General features: G+C 38.9%; 1 protein-coding gene across 1 annotated transcript; it reads left to right on the forward strand.

The window, feature by feature from the left end:
- Positions 1-8,423: 8,423 nt before the first annotated feature.
- On the forward strand, positions 8,424-9,595 carry LOC308616114 (olfactory receptor 7E24-like; the record flags this gene model as incomplete). Its single annotated transcript, XM_081232231.1, is given in 3 exon segments — positions 8,424-8,493; positions 8,496-8,881; positions 8,885-9,595. Coding segments are annotated over 3 exon segments (990 nt in total). The 3' UTR covers positions 9,419-9,595.
- Between the last annotated feature and the right edge of the window lie 5,245 nt (positions 9,596-14,840).

Consider the following 14,840-nt stretch of genomic DNA (forward strand, 5'->3'; position numbering starts at 1 on the left):
CTTGGGGTGTACTCCAGCTCAGCCATCTCACAATCTCCCAGGAAGGATGCAGTGCCCTCAGTGGTGTACACTGTGGTCACCCCCATACTGAAACCCTTCATCTATAGTCTTAGGAACAATGACATCAAGAGTGCCATGTGGGGCTTCCCTGGTGGTGCAGTGATTGAGAGTCCGCCTGCCGATGCAGGGGACACGGGTTCGTGCCCCGGTCCGGGAGGATCCCACATGCCGCGGAGCGGCTGGGCCTGTGGGCCATGGCCGCTGAGGCTGCGCATCCGGAGCCTGTGCTCCGCAACGGGAGAGGCCACAACAGTGAGAGGCCTGCGTACAGAAAAAAAAAAAAAAAAAAGAGTGCCATGTGGAGGTTACTCAGCAAAACAAATTAATCTCAGTACCTCGGCCATCCATTTGGAGTGTAGGTTGGAAAATTCAGTAAAACTATACATGTACACCTGCAACTTCTACCTTTCTCACCACCTCATTTTTGTAGCTCTATGGCCTTCACTTCTCTCCTTGCTTAGAACCTGAAATATTGCTTTTTTTGGTGTTTCTTTAATGAGACTGGTGGGTGTCTTGGATTCTTTGTAAATCATATTCACTGCATGACTGAATCTTATTATACACAAGACCGTAGTGTTACCTATTATCACCATAATGTGTATTACATCAGGAACTTATTCATCTTGTAACTCTAACCAACATCTCCCCATTCCTATCACCCCTCAGCTATGGACAACCATCATTCTACTCTCTGTTTCTATGAGTTCAATATTTTAAACATTCCACATATAATGTAGATCATATATTAGTTGTCTTTCTCCATCTGACTTATTTCAATTAGCATGATGTCCTCAAATTTTATCCATATTGTAGCAAGTGGCAGGATTTCCTTCTTTCCCATGGCTGAATAATATTCTATTTTATGTACTATTAGTTTATCACATTTATTTATCCATTCATTCATTAATGGAAACTAGGTTGTTTCCATTTTTTGCTGTTGTGGATGATGCTGCAAAGAACATGGCAATAATGTTATCACTTTGGAATGTTATCACTTTTCCTTGTTGGAACATAAACATATGTAGAAACATAAACATATTTAGAAACATAAACATATGTAGAAACATAAACATATGTAGAAAAAAACAGGTGAGCCCAAGCACATTTTATTTATTAAAGTCTTCAAGATCTAAGACCACAATGAAATCTAACGAAAATATATATTCTGGAGTGAGTTGATTCATCTCTACTTAGAAGAAATCATGTTCCCTGGGAACATTTGTTACGTTTGGCCATGGAATAGCTGTAGATTGGCCTGGTGTTGATGGAGGGGCTCTCCTAGTGCATCAGAAACAAGGGGGTCTACTTGAGACTGCATGACCTGAAGCAGTAGAGTGAGGTCTGTCGTACGAAATGCTGTACCCAATGGAGAGAAATTTCTACCCATATGCTAGTTTGTGTCCAGGGAATTTTTGTTGAGATCATGGTGGTGTGACTAATTTGGGGATATGCTGAAAAGTAGATGGACAGGGCCTGAGTCTTGAATTGCTTGGAGCACATAGTCCTTATAGAGGATGAGCCCTGTGTGGTGGGCAGTATCTGAGATACTCTCACTGATCCCAACTCCTGGTTTTCATTGCTTTGTGTATCTTACTGCCATTGAGGGTGAGATGTACATAGAGACCCACTTCCAACAATGAGAATGTGGAAGAAAGGTTGGGAAGTCCCTGCTGAGAATAGAGGGGAAAAAATCTGGCTTTCTTCTTGCTACCTCTCTCTTGCATTCTTGATGGCTCATATTGATAAAAACCAACTGCCCAACCAGGAGGCCATGTGTCAAGGAACTGAAAGAATTCTCTGGACAATATTCTGTGAACAGGTGAATCCTACCAACAGCCTTGTGAGTGTGCTTGAAAGTGGACATCTGCTGATCCAGTTTTGAGATGCCTGCAGCCCTGGCTGATCTTGACTGCAACCTTCTGGGAGGCCCACTGAAATATTTAATTAAAGTATCAGGTATTAAAGAATAAGTAAAAGTCAATAGTTTTCTAATATGCCAATGTAATTCATTTACAGAAAAAACTTAGAAATGAAGATTTATTCAAATTAGCACACACACAAAAAAAAGGAAAGAAAAATGTCCAACCCAGTCATCTCTACCATATCTAATGCCAGCTGAGTAAGGGTAAGGAAATGAAAATAAGAAGTTATCCTTAGAGACGAATATTAACTGTGAAAATGGAAAGTATCACATCCTTGGTATAGACCTAGCGCTGCATAGATTTCATGATTGATACAATGGATTTGTAGATAACAAAACCACACATTGAGTGGTTAAATCGAGGAAAAAAAAGTCTGAGTTTTATGTTAGAATCCTGCAAGTTAGAAGTAAGAAGCAAGAGTACAGGTGAATTTCCTCTTGAGGGGAAGAGGGACCTAGATCCTTCCCAGGACATTCACTTTTATCCTTTTTCTGTTCCGTTAATATTAGCAAGTCTCCAGAGATTGGGACAATGTGGACCAACTGGCTAATTATGAGCTTTGGACATTGAGCCCTAAGGTCATACCATTGTAAATAATTGGCCAGTGTCTTCAGCTCATTAATTGGCCAGTTCTAACATTGTGGCTCCCCACCTGTGTCTCCATCCTTTGTAGGAAGCTGCATCAGAAGGTCCCAGCCTGAGTCTGTCTTCCTGCCAGTCCTGAGGGCACACCCTGAGACTTCATCACACAGCAGGCAGGAGAGGGGCAGTGAACCTGTGCTCCTTGGTCATGCTCCAGCAGAGATGCAGCCCAGCCCAGTAAGTGCTGAGGGAGAAAGTGATGGATGAAGGGAGTGTTGGGAGCATGATTTTTTCCTCAACAAGACAAACATGGCAGTTGGGACAGAGAGATGGGGGGACACCAGTATACAAATTTCAGATTAGATCCCTGTGACATTTATGTTCTTGGTTCTGGTTGGGATTTCCTCCTCCAGAGGACAAATGTGATATTTGGTATAGAAAGATGAGAGGGCACGAATACAAACAGTTTTGGAATAAAGCCTTTTGAAGCTTACGTTCTTTGTTCTGGTTGGGGTGTGAGAACTCTCATTCAGAGATCTGCTTCCACCCTCACTGGTTCTAGCTCTGGCTGGCACCTCCCCAACTGTAGCAGCAAATGGGTCTCTGTAAACTTCCCCTTAAGCACTTCAAATAGTTATGAAAGTGGCGATGAGGATGAGGATGAGGAGGATGACATGAACCATAACATCAGTTATGATGTTATGTTATGTTATGTTATGTTATGTTATGTTATGTTATGTTATGTTATGTTATGTTATGTTATGTTATGTTATGTTATTGAAGGCTTCCTAAGTGTCAGGCTCTGATGTATGACTTTTATGTTTCTTCTTTGATTACACCTGCATAATTTCTCCCAACTTATAAGTGCACACCTAAGTATTATTATAGTAAGAGGAAAGAAGCACAGCATTTTATGTAACAGGTACCAGGTCATGAGTTAGAAAGTATTGAAGCCAGTCATTCTGGGCAGACTGAGTCCAGACACAGGGCATCTGGGCAGTTTTCCCCCTGCCACCCCAAACAGTCATGTTACTTTCCTGTCAGTCCTGGTAGAGATTCCCTGCTCACTTTGCCCTTCCTATTTGGAGTTTTCTGGGGGACACAGGGGAGGGTAGTAGGTAGCACTTGCTGCATCAACTATAGGAAGGATGTCTAAGAACACAGGTGAGGTCATAGAAATAATTGGCACCTGACATTTCAGGGTAGATCTCTCTGTTGACCCTGTTCCTGGATTTCACGTCACCTGCCCACTTTCTCCTCTGTACTTATAATCGTCTGACTCAATCATGAAAGGAGACATAAAATCAGAGTCTTAAGATTCATTCCTATGCAGGAAAATGAAAACAGTTTTAAAAATCTACCCAAGATGCGTCTGTGGTTAGACTGCTGTACCTCTGCTTAAAACTTTCAGAAAGTCTGAAAACAATGACATTTAGGGCATGGAACTTAGAGAATAAAAACTTAATTTTGGAGCAGCTGATTCGGGGGCTCTGGCAGAAACTAAACACACCATTGTAAAGAAATTAAAGTCCAATAAAGATGTTTAAAAAAACAAAAACAAAACTTAATTTTGAATTGTGTATGCTCCAGTAATTCTTAGTGTGTTATGGGACAATTTCTTAGAATCCATGAGACTTAGTATTGTCAACTGAGTTGATTCCTCATTGATTCATACCCACTGAATCAGTACTAAAAAAATAATGGTCGCCCTCTATGCAATAGCTATGTGATGGATGCATAAAAAAAGGACAAAATACATTTTTGATATTTTGTTACTAATAATGATAAAGCTAATGATCGTGTCATTAGATTTAAATATCTGTTGATCTGGTGTTATGGTTTCCCTACATCCCTGACAGGACCTTTTTTTAAATTTTATACAAGTACATTCTTCATAGATGAAAAGAAATGACTGAGGCTCATTTATTTCTGATTCCCCAGAGCCTACACCTTGTTGGCACAGAAAAGCCACCAAGGATTAAAAAAAAAAGAAAACAGTTAAGTCTTGAATAAACCGTGTGGGCAATATAGCTTCCACACAGTGGACCATTCATGTTGGTGTTTTCATCTTTTTCAGAATGTTGCATAGGAATAGAGAGAAGATAAAATAGTGCTTGTCTCTGTCTATGTCATGGACTTTCTAAGGGACATATTTTCTTTTCATTTAATAGCATATGCAGGATTCAATCATTGAAAAGCCATTGCAGAAATTTTCATAAGTATGGGGAAAAAAGAGTCAGAAATGGAGGGGACGACACATCTTAATGCACGGGCTGAGACACATTTTAGGATTTCATATCTTTCCATGCTCCAGTGCCCTGAGCCAGGAAAGGCTTCAATCTTTTCTGCCATATAATCCATAAAACATTATTAAATTTTGGGGATTATATTTAATTAGTAAACATACTATCCCAATAATGATTAACATTCTTTATAAAAATGACCCAATATTTATAAGTTACAAACATCCCTTAAGTGCCACACATGGTGTAGTGCTGGCTATTAGACCTTTTTTCCAGGAAGGTAGAGAAGCATAGAGAGGAGGAGAAATTTATACACACTCCACATACCTGGGGTGAAAAATCCAGGACTCAATCCTTGATTTGCTTATTCCTGCACCAGTTCTCAGTCATCTCCACTGTAGCTAAATAGCGTTTCTTTTCTAACCTAGTTTGTTGGCTCAGAATGTGAAATGAAGGCAGAAGAATTGATTCATCCTCTTTGGTTCAGTGAGTCTATCTGTGAATTACAGGAATGCACCAGTAGTTCACAGGGGCCAGAATGGCACTAATATGATGGATTATAGGATTTTCTATAAATAGTCATTTGTGCAGTCCAGTTTTGAAATCTAAGGTTGAAACAATTTCCTATATAAGATGAAAATGTCATGTGCAGATATCATGACATTGTCACAAGAGAGACCTCAGGAATATTTTCAAATGATATCTTAACAAGTGATGATGTGGTTGATAGAAAATGATATTTGCATTGAAACAAATACAGACAACATTAGTAAAACTGAACATGCATCAATTCTTAGAAACTGTACAACTAGCCACCACTCTTATATTATATACAAATTCTCATTTGTATGATACCATATGAGCGAGGTACAGAATTTTCATAGGATTGTTGTAAGAAGAAAATGATATAAATAATAATATACTATAAAAGATGTAATGTAAATTAAATATTTATTTAATAGATAGTGAAAATATATTATATTGTTACATTTTAAATATATGTGAACTATAAATTTGTTAAATTTATATTTATATGTATAAATATAAATTTATAAAGTAAATGATGTTTTCCCTTATGCAATAATGTGCATTGGGTAAATGTTTGAAGTAATTGTATGTACTTCACAAAGAGACTTAACCACAAAGTTGTAGTAAACAAGCACATTTCAGAGGAAATATGTGTAATATTCTGTTTAGGGAAGACTTTAAGAATGCAGTTTAGATACATAAATGAATATTGACATTACAGAAGCACTGACAGGGAAATATACCCATCAACTTCATGACAATGGTTGCTTTTTGGGGACAGTTATATAGAGGAATGGGATTGAGCTAGATACCAAGAAAGTCCCTTTTTATGAGTAAATATTCAAATCTCTATAAAAGCTGAGATCTGAAGGAAATATTATTAAATGTTTATACTTAAAAATAGGTGTTGGTTATTGATGAGACTAATAATAGGTAATATTAATGGAAATCTTTATAAGTGTTAGGCCATATTCTAAGTGGTATTTATCACGTCCAGCTTGACATTAGGGTGACCAAGAAATGCACATGTAGAGATCCTGAAATAGGTCCTAGGCTGAGACCAGGGTACCTGTGAATTTTAAAATAAGCACACGTAAATTACCAATAAACTGGAGATGAAAACCATTGGTCTAAGCAATATTAATAATGAAAAAAATTCTTCCAATACTCCTAATAGGTAGTTTCAATTATTATCATAATTTCATAGATAAGGAAATTGCCCAACTGTGTTTACAGTACTTATTTTGAATAATTCTAGATTAAGTCGTAGTGTGACATGCCAAAATAATTAAACTGAGTTACCTTCAGGTAGGAGAAGACAAGGAATTGCAATCCCTGTATCAGGAAGAATTGACATGAAAATCTGCTGCATCTACATCAGAAGGCTGGGTTCAGACCTGGCTGTGGGACCTTCCCTGGTGCTGAACTCCTAAACCCTCCATAAATAGGAGGGTTTATAATGAGAACAAGACCACCAGGTATATGAAAAAGTGCTCAACATCAGTTAGTATCAGGAAACACAAGTCAAAACCTAAATCAAATATCACCTTACATCTGTTAGGATGGCTATTATTGAAAAAAAAACATAACAAATGTTGATGAGGATGTGGAGTTTAAAGGAACTCTTGTACTCTTCATTTTCTTGAAAGAAACTGTGGCGTGTATATATTAACAAAGAGATATTATTCAGCCATAAAAAGAAGGAAATCCTGCCATTTGTGACAACTTGGATGGACCTGGAGAATATTATGCTTATTGAAATACATACACCAGACATAGTCAGATACTGTATGATCTCACTTATGTTTGCAAGCTAAGAAAATCAAATTCTGAAAACCACAGATTAGAACTGTAGTTGTGAGGAGGAGGTGGTAGAGAAAGTGGGGAGATGTTGGTCAAAGGGTACAAACTTTCAGTTATAAAATGAATACGTTCTGGGGATCTAATATACAGCCTGATGACTTGTTAATAATTCTGTATTGTAGTTTTGAAATCTGCTAAGAGAGATCTGCTTAACTGTTACTACACACACACACAAGTAGAAACTATGTGAGGTTACAGACATGTTAATTAACTTGATTTTGGTAATCACTCCCAATATCTATGTGTATTAAATCATCATTTTGAACATCTTTTAAAAACCTTCATGTTGCATAACTCAAATATATACAATTTCGTCAATCATACTTCAATAAATTGAAAAAAAGGAAAACAATGAAGTAGTATTATCCTACTAGTACTATCCCAGCACAGAATAGAGTCCACAAAAAGTAAAGTGGTCTCACACATCAGACATTTTACCAACATGGTATTGGGTTGAAACAAATAACCTTGTATAAAACAAAAAATTTCAAGAGGGTTTCTTAAATTTCATTACCGTTTAATCACTGACAATGCTCTATACACTAACACCACATTCCAAGTCACCAATGCTGTATGATTGATCATGTGTACTTAAATAAACCACACTGATCAAAATTTGAAGTCCACCAAAGTCAAAGATATGAAGTATATACTTAATAACTTTTAAAACACAACCCTGACATTTGAGTAATTACTTATTTCATGAAGGAGGGAAGACAGAGAAACCAATGATAAAACTCTGAATATCACATAAAAATGTTTTCTGATTATGGACCTTCATTTTAAATTTAGAATCCAGATGACACACTCCCTCATTTCATAGAGACTTATAAATATTCTAAATAAAAGAAATATCTAGAATTTTATTTGAGTAAAATAAGATTTATATATCTATGGCTTAATTTCTTTTTTATGGCTTAATTTCTTAAATTCAAATTATATTTTTTCATAAAGAGGGAAGGGAATTTCGCATTCTGTATTATTTCTAAAGTAGGTTGTATTTAACTGAGATCATGAATGTATTACCTCTAATGTTCTTGTTCCCGTTCACTTTACAGTTAAGTTTTATAAGGAAAGAGTGAACAGAGATGAAAAACACAGAAACCGATGAGGAAACAGTTCTAAGCAGATAGAATTTGTCACACTGAGAAATATTGCTGAAGGTGCTGAGGTGTATGATCTTAGAAATGAATTGCTTGAATCCAAAATATGGACACAGTGCCGCATGCCCATTTACTTGTTTCCTTTTTTTTCCAGCCGTCTTTTCTTTTTCCAAAGGTGTCCAAGCTACAGAGAACTGGAAATGTAACAAGTGTTTCAGAATTCTTCCTCACAGGCCTCTCAGATGATCCAGAACTGCAGCCTTTGCTCTTTATCCTGTTCCTGTCCTTGTACCTGGTCACCATATTGGGGAACCTGCTCATCATCCTGGCTGTTACCTCTGACCCCCACCTTCACACCCCCATGTACTTCTTCCTCTCCAACCTGTCCTTGGTTGACATCAGTTTCATCTCCACCACTGTCCCCAAGGTGATTGTGAACATCCAAACTCATAGCAGAGTCATCTCCTATGAAGCCTGCCTGACACAGATGTCTTTTTTTATCCTTTTTGTGTGTATGGATGGTATGCTTCTGACTGCAATGGCTTATGACAGGTTTGTGGCCATCTGTCACCCACTGCGCTAACAGATCATCATGAACCCACGCCTCTGTTGCTTATTAGTTTTGGTGTCATTTTTTGTTAGCTTTTTGGACTCCCAGGTGCACAATTTGATTGTGTTACAAGTTGCCTGCTTTAAGAATGTGGAAATTTCTAATTTCTTCTGTGACCCTTCTCAACTCCTCAAGCTTGCCTGTTCCGACACTCTCACCAATAACATAGTCCTGTATTTTTTTGGTGCCACCTATGCTTTTCTCCTTTTCTCAGGGATCTTTTTCTCTTACTATAAAATTCTTTTGTCCATTCTAAGAGTCCCCTCATCAGGTCGAATGTATAAAGCCTTCTCCACCTGTGGCTCTCACCTGGCAGTTGTTTGCATATTTTATGGAACAAGCCTTGGTGTGTACCTCAGCTCAGCCATCTCACAATCTCCCAGGAAGGAAACAGTGGCCTCGGTAGTGTACACTGTGGTCACTCCCATGCTGAACCCCTTCATCTACAGTCTGAGGAACAGAGACATCAAAAAGGCCATGTGGAGGCTCCTCAGCAAAACTTTCTAATCTTAGTATCTGTGTCATCCATTTGGAGTGTGGGTTAGCAAATGTAGCAAAATTAACATCTAGACCTGAAAATTCTACCTCTCTCATCACATCACTTTTGTAGCTCTTATGACCTTCATGCCTCTCCTAGCTTAACACCTGGATATTGCTTCTCTTTATGGTTTAATGTGACTGGGGGAGAATTCTAGGATCCTTTGGGTGTCATAATTACTCCTTGACTGAATTTCGTTACATCTATGGAAATTCTATAGTTTATCTTTGGTAGCCCCAGCATCCTCAAAAATGACTAATTTCCGGGCCTCCCTGGTGGCGCAGTGGTTGAGAGTCCGCCTGCCGATGCAGGGGACACGGGTTCGTGCCCTGGTCCGGGAAGATCCCACATGCCGCGGAGCGGCTGGGCCCGTGAGCCATGGCCGCTGGGCCTGCGCGTCTGGAGCCTGTGCTTCGCAGTGGGAGAGGCCACAACAGTGAGAGGCCCGCATACCGCAAAAAGAAAAAAAAAAAAAAAAGACTAATTTCCCTTTAATATATTGAAAATTTACAAGTTTTCCACAGCTCTTATGTATTCTCCATAATAAATTCTATTTTTCAATCTGTGAATACAGCTATGTGTGAGGATGCATATCACTGCTTCTCAACCTTGGCTTTTATTGAAATCATCTGGGAAGCTTAAAAATACTGACCACTGGGTCTCACCACCAGATATTCTGATCTAACTGGACTTGGGTGTGGTCTGAGCATGAGGATTTAAAAAACCACTCAGGTGGTTCTAGTGTGTGGCCAAGGTTGAGAACTACCGATCCCAGTTAGATCTTTCACTCAAAGGTGACCTGTATGCCTTGTGTCCTAACTGCTCATGGACAAACGCCCAAGATCTGAAAGAGATCAGAGGTCAAAGGGGGAAGATATGAAGAGCCTACTATAGTAACAGGTAATGTGTTTTCCCCATTATTTCTTTCTTTTTTTTTTTTTTTTTTTTTTTTACGGTACGCGGGCCTCTCACTGCTGTGGCCTCTCCCGTTGCGGAGCACAGGCTCCGGACGCGCAGGCTCAGCGGCCATGGCTCACGGGCCCAGCCGCTCCGCGGCATGTGTGATCTTCCCGGACCGGGGCACGAACCCGTGTCCCCTGCATCGGCAGGCGGACTCTCAACCACTGGGCCACCAGGGAGGCCCTTCCCCATTATTTCTGATTATTTTCTTCACATAGCTTCTCTACATCATACGTATGGGCTTTGCTTTGGGGTGGAGTGCTTGAAATCACTGCTCTATGTTCCATCTTGTGGTCATTGTACATATTTTCAACAGTGGTCTGTAAAAGCCTTAGTGCCCTAAAAGCTCAACTGATCCCTTTATACCCCTCAAGCCCTTGGTGGAGTAGCTTCTTTCTTCAGTTATGATTACTATGTTACCACTTTGTTCTTTCTTGCCTTTCAGCCTCTCAATAATGCTTTAACTAACTCTCTATATTAAATGTTCTTCATTAAAATAACTAATTGGATTCTTTTTTTTTGACTGAACCTTGACTGATATTGTAGCACAAGTTATAAAAGTATGTTGTGAGGTGCCTGCAATTGCATGATTACAAAATGTGCACAGGTAAGATGGGTGGTTGTCAATAATACGTCTTAGGCATGGGTATGCAACTGGAAAATAGACATTGGTATTATTTTTCCTATTGCATTGTGGCTCTAATGATGCCTGAGGACCATTAAATCACCCAAACATCACAATAAATTTATCTTCTTTTACATTATAGGATTGCAAAGGATCATGTTGTCAGAATGGGAAGGTCTTTCCTTTAACTAGTATCAGCCTGGTTATTAGCACTTCACCATGCTTCACTGTCTTCAATGAACATTGTGGTACATGAGTCTTTTTGAATTATGGCTTTCTCAGGGTATATGCCCAGTAAGTGGCATTGCTGGGTCATATGGTAGTTCTATTTTTGAGGACACAGGGAGGGGGAAGTGTAAGCTGGGACGAAGTGAGAGAGTGGCATGGACATATATACACTACCAAATGTAAAATAGATAGCTAGTGGGAAGCAGCCGCATAGCACAGGGAGATCAGTTCGGTGCTTTGTGACCACCTAGAGGGGTGAGATAGGGAGGGTGGGAGGGAGATGCAAGAGAGAGGGGATATGGGGATATATGTATATGTATAGCTGATTCACTTTGTTAAACAGCAGAAACTAACACAACAATGTAAAGCAATTATACTCCAATAAAGATGTTACAAAAAGAAGAAAGATATGTGCAGAGGCTGTAAAAATAAAAATAAAAATAAATTTCAAAGATAAATGAACATAGGGATTTTTAAATCTGAAAATATTATAATAGAATATACACACTTGAGTATTAATCTTAGATTTTCTACGAATTCATGAAATGCCTTTCCATATGTTCACTATTGGTAAAATGGTAATAAATGCACTTGCAAGACAAGATTGGGTGAATTTAAATGATTAAAAAACAATGTGAAAATGATTTAGTTTTAAAATGTTGCCTAATGACTAGAAAATGGGATAATTTAGACTTACATTTCACCTTGTCATTCAGGACAGCTTTTTCCGAACAAACCATTTCATGTCCTCTTTTCTGGCTGTTATCCCATTCCATTAATTCTTCTGGAACAGTGGTGAATATAACTACAGACATTCTTCTAGAGGTAGATGCACCTGTTTCCCAACAAAAAATAGAGCAGCGTTTTTTGTGTTTTTTCCCAGCGTTATTGAGACATAATTGACATATAACATTGTGTAAGTTTAAGGTGTACAATGTGCTGTTCTGATACATGTATCTATTGTGACATGTTTACCAAAAGAAGGTTAGTTACCCATCCTTCACCTCACATAACTAGCATTTTGTTTTTGTTGTTGTTAGGGTGTGAACATTAACTTCACTCCCACAGTAAGTTTCAAGTACAAAACACCATGGTGTTACCTATTGCCACCATGATGTACATTACATCGTTGGAATCTGTTTCATCTTACAACTCTAACCAACATCTCCCCATTCCCATCACCCCTCAGTCCCAGGCAACCACCATCTACTCTGCTTTGATGAGTTCAATATTTTTAGATTCCTCATGTAAGAGAGATAACACAGTACTTGTTTGTCTGACTTATTTCACTTAGTATAATGCCTTCAAGTTTCATCCATATTGTAGCAAATGGCAGGATTTCCTTCTTTCCCCTGGCTGAATAATATTGCATTGTATGTACTATTAGTATATCACATTTCTTTATCCCTTCATTCATCAATGGCCACTAGGTTGTTTCCATCTTTTTCTGTTGTGGAAGATGCTGTAAAGAACATGCAATGCAGTTATCTCTTCGAGATAGTTTTGTCATCGCCTTTCAACATACATACCCAGAAGTTCAATTGCTGTATCATATGTCAGTTCTATTTAAAATTTTTGAGGAATTTCCATACGGTTGTCCACAGTGGATATACATTCCCATCAACAGTGCCTCTGGATTCACCTTTTCTACACATCATTGCCAGAATTTGTTTTCTTTGGCTTTTGGGTAATAGCCAGTCTAACAAGTGTAAGGTGGGAGAATTGTCTTCATGGTGTCAGATCCCACACTGAGGTGTCTAATATGTTATTAAAGTCTTCAAGATCTGAGAACACAAAGAAATCTGAAGGAAATATATTCTTGAGTGAGTTGATTCCCCTCTAGTTAGAAAAAGTCAGAAATACTGGGAACTTATGTTAAATTTGTCCATGGAATGGCTGCAGATTGTCCTGATGTTGATGGAGGGGCTCTCCTAGTGCATCAGAAACCAGAAGGTCTACTTGAGACTGCATGACCTGAAGCAGTAGAGTGGGATGTGCAGAAGTACCCAGTGGAGAGGAAGTTCTACCTATATTCTAGTTTGTGTCCAGGGAATTTTTGTTGAGATCATGGTGGTTGGGGATATGCATGAATGCAGATGGGCAGGACTTGAGTCCTGAATTGCTTGGAGCACAAAATCCTTATAGAGGATGAGGCCTGTGTGGTGGGCAGTATCTGAGATGCTCTCACTGATCCCAACTCCTGGTTTTTATTGCTTTGTGTATTTCCCTCCCACTGAGTATGAGATATACATAAAGACTCACTTCCAGTAACGAGAATGTGGAAGAAATGTTGGGAAGTCACTTCTGGGAGGCCTTCTCAGTATTTAAGTAAAGTATCAGTTACCAAATAATAAGTAAATATTGATAGTTTTCTAATATGCTAATGTAATTCAATTAGACAAAAAGCTTAGAAATGAAAACACAAATTAGCAGAAGAAACCTGTAAATCTCCACCATATTAAATGGCAACCCAAGCAAGGGCCAAGGAAATGAAAATAAGAAACAAATATTAACTGAGAAAATAGAAAGAGTATCTCATTCTTGGTATAGAAAACCTAATGCTGCATAGATTTCATGATTAATACAGTGGATTTACATATATTAAAATCACACATTGAGTAGTTAAATTTGAAAAAAAAAGTCTGAATTTTATGTTAAGATCTTACACTTGGAAGTAAGAAACAAAGAGTACAGGAGAACTTCCTCCTGAGGAGAAGAGAGACACAGAGATCCTTCCCAGGATATTCACTTTCCTCCTTTTCTTGTTCCATTAATATTAGCAAGTCTCCAGAGATTGGGGCAACATGGACGATCTGGCTAATTATGAACTTGGTGCATTGAGCCCTAAGGTCATACCATTGTAAATAACTGGCCAGTGCCTCCTGCCCTTCAGTTTGCCAGTTCTAACACTGTGGCTCCACACCTGTGTCTCCTCCATTTGTGGGCACTGGCATCAGAAGGTCCCAGCCTGAGCTTGTCTTCCTGCCAGACCTGAGGACGGACCCTGAGACTTCATCACACAGCAGGCAGGAGAGGGGCAGTGAATCTGTGTGCTCCTTGGTCATGCTCCAGCAGAGATGCAGCCCAGCCCAGTAAGTGCTGAGGGGAGATGGTGACTGAAGAAGACCATTGGGAGCATTATTTCTTACTCAGAATTCAAACATGACATTTGGGATAGAAAGACAAGAGGGCACCAATATACAAAATTTTGAAATAGAGCCCTAGGAAGTTTATGTATTTGGTTCTGGTTGGGGTGTGAGAACTCTCATTCAGTGTTGTGCTTCCCCTGTCACTGGTTATGGCTCTCGCTGGCATCTCCCCAACAGTAGCAGCAAATGTGTCCCTAAATTTCCCCCTAAGCACTTCAAATGATCATGGAAGCAGTGATGAGGATGAGGAGGAAGAGGTTGATATTAACCATTACATCATGTCCTGTTATTGAGGGCTTCCTAAGTGCCAGGCTCTAGGTATTAGTTTTATGTATCTTGTTTGATTTCATCTGCATAATCTCTCCCAAATTTTAAGTGGACACACATCATTATTATTCAAATAAGAGGAAAGAAGCACAGCATTTTCTG

The sequence above is a fragment of the Mesoplodon bidens genome (assembly GCF_964165515.1).
Source record: "Mesoplodon bidens genome assembly, chromosome: 4".
NCBI classification, from domain to species: domain Eukaryota; kingdom Metazoa; phylum Chordata; class Mammalia; order Artiodactyla; family Ziphiidae; genus Mesoplodon; species Mesoplodon bidens.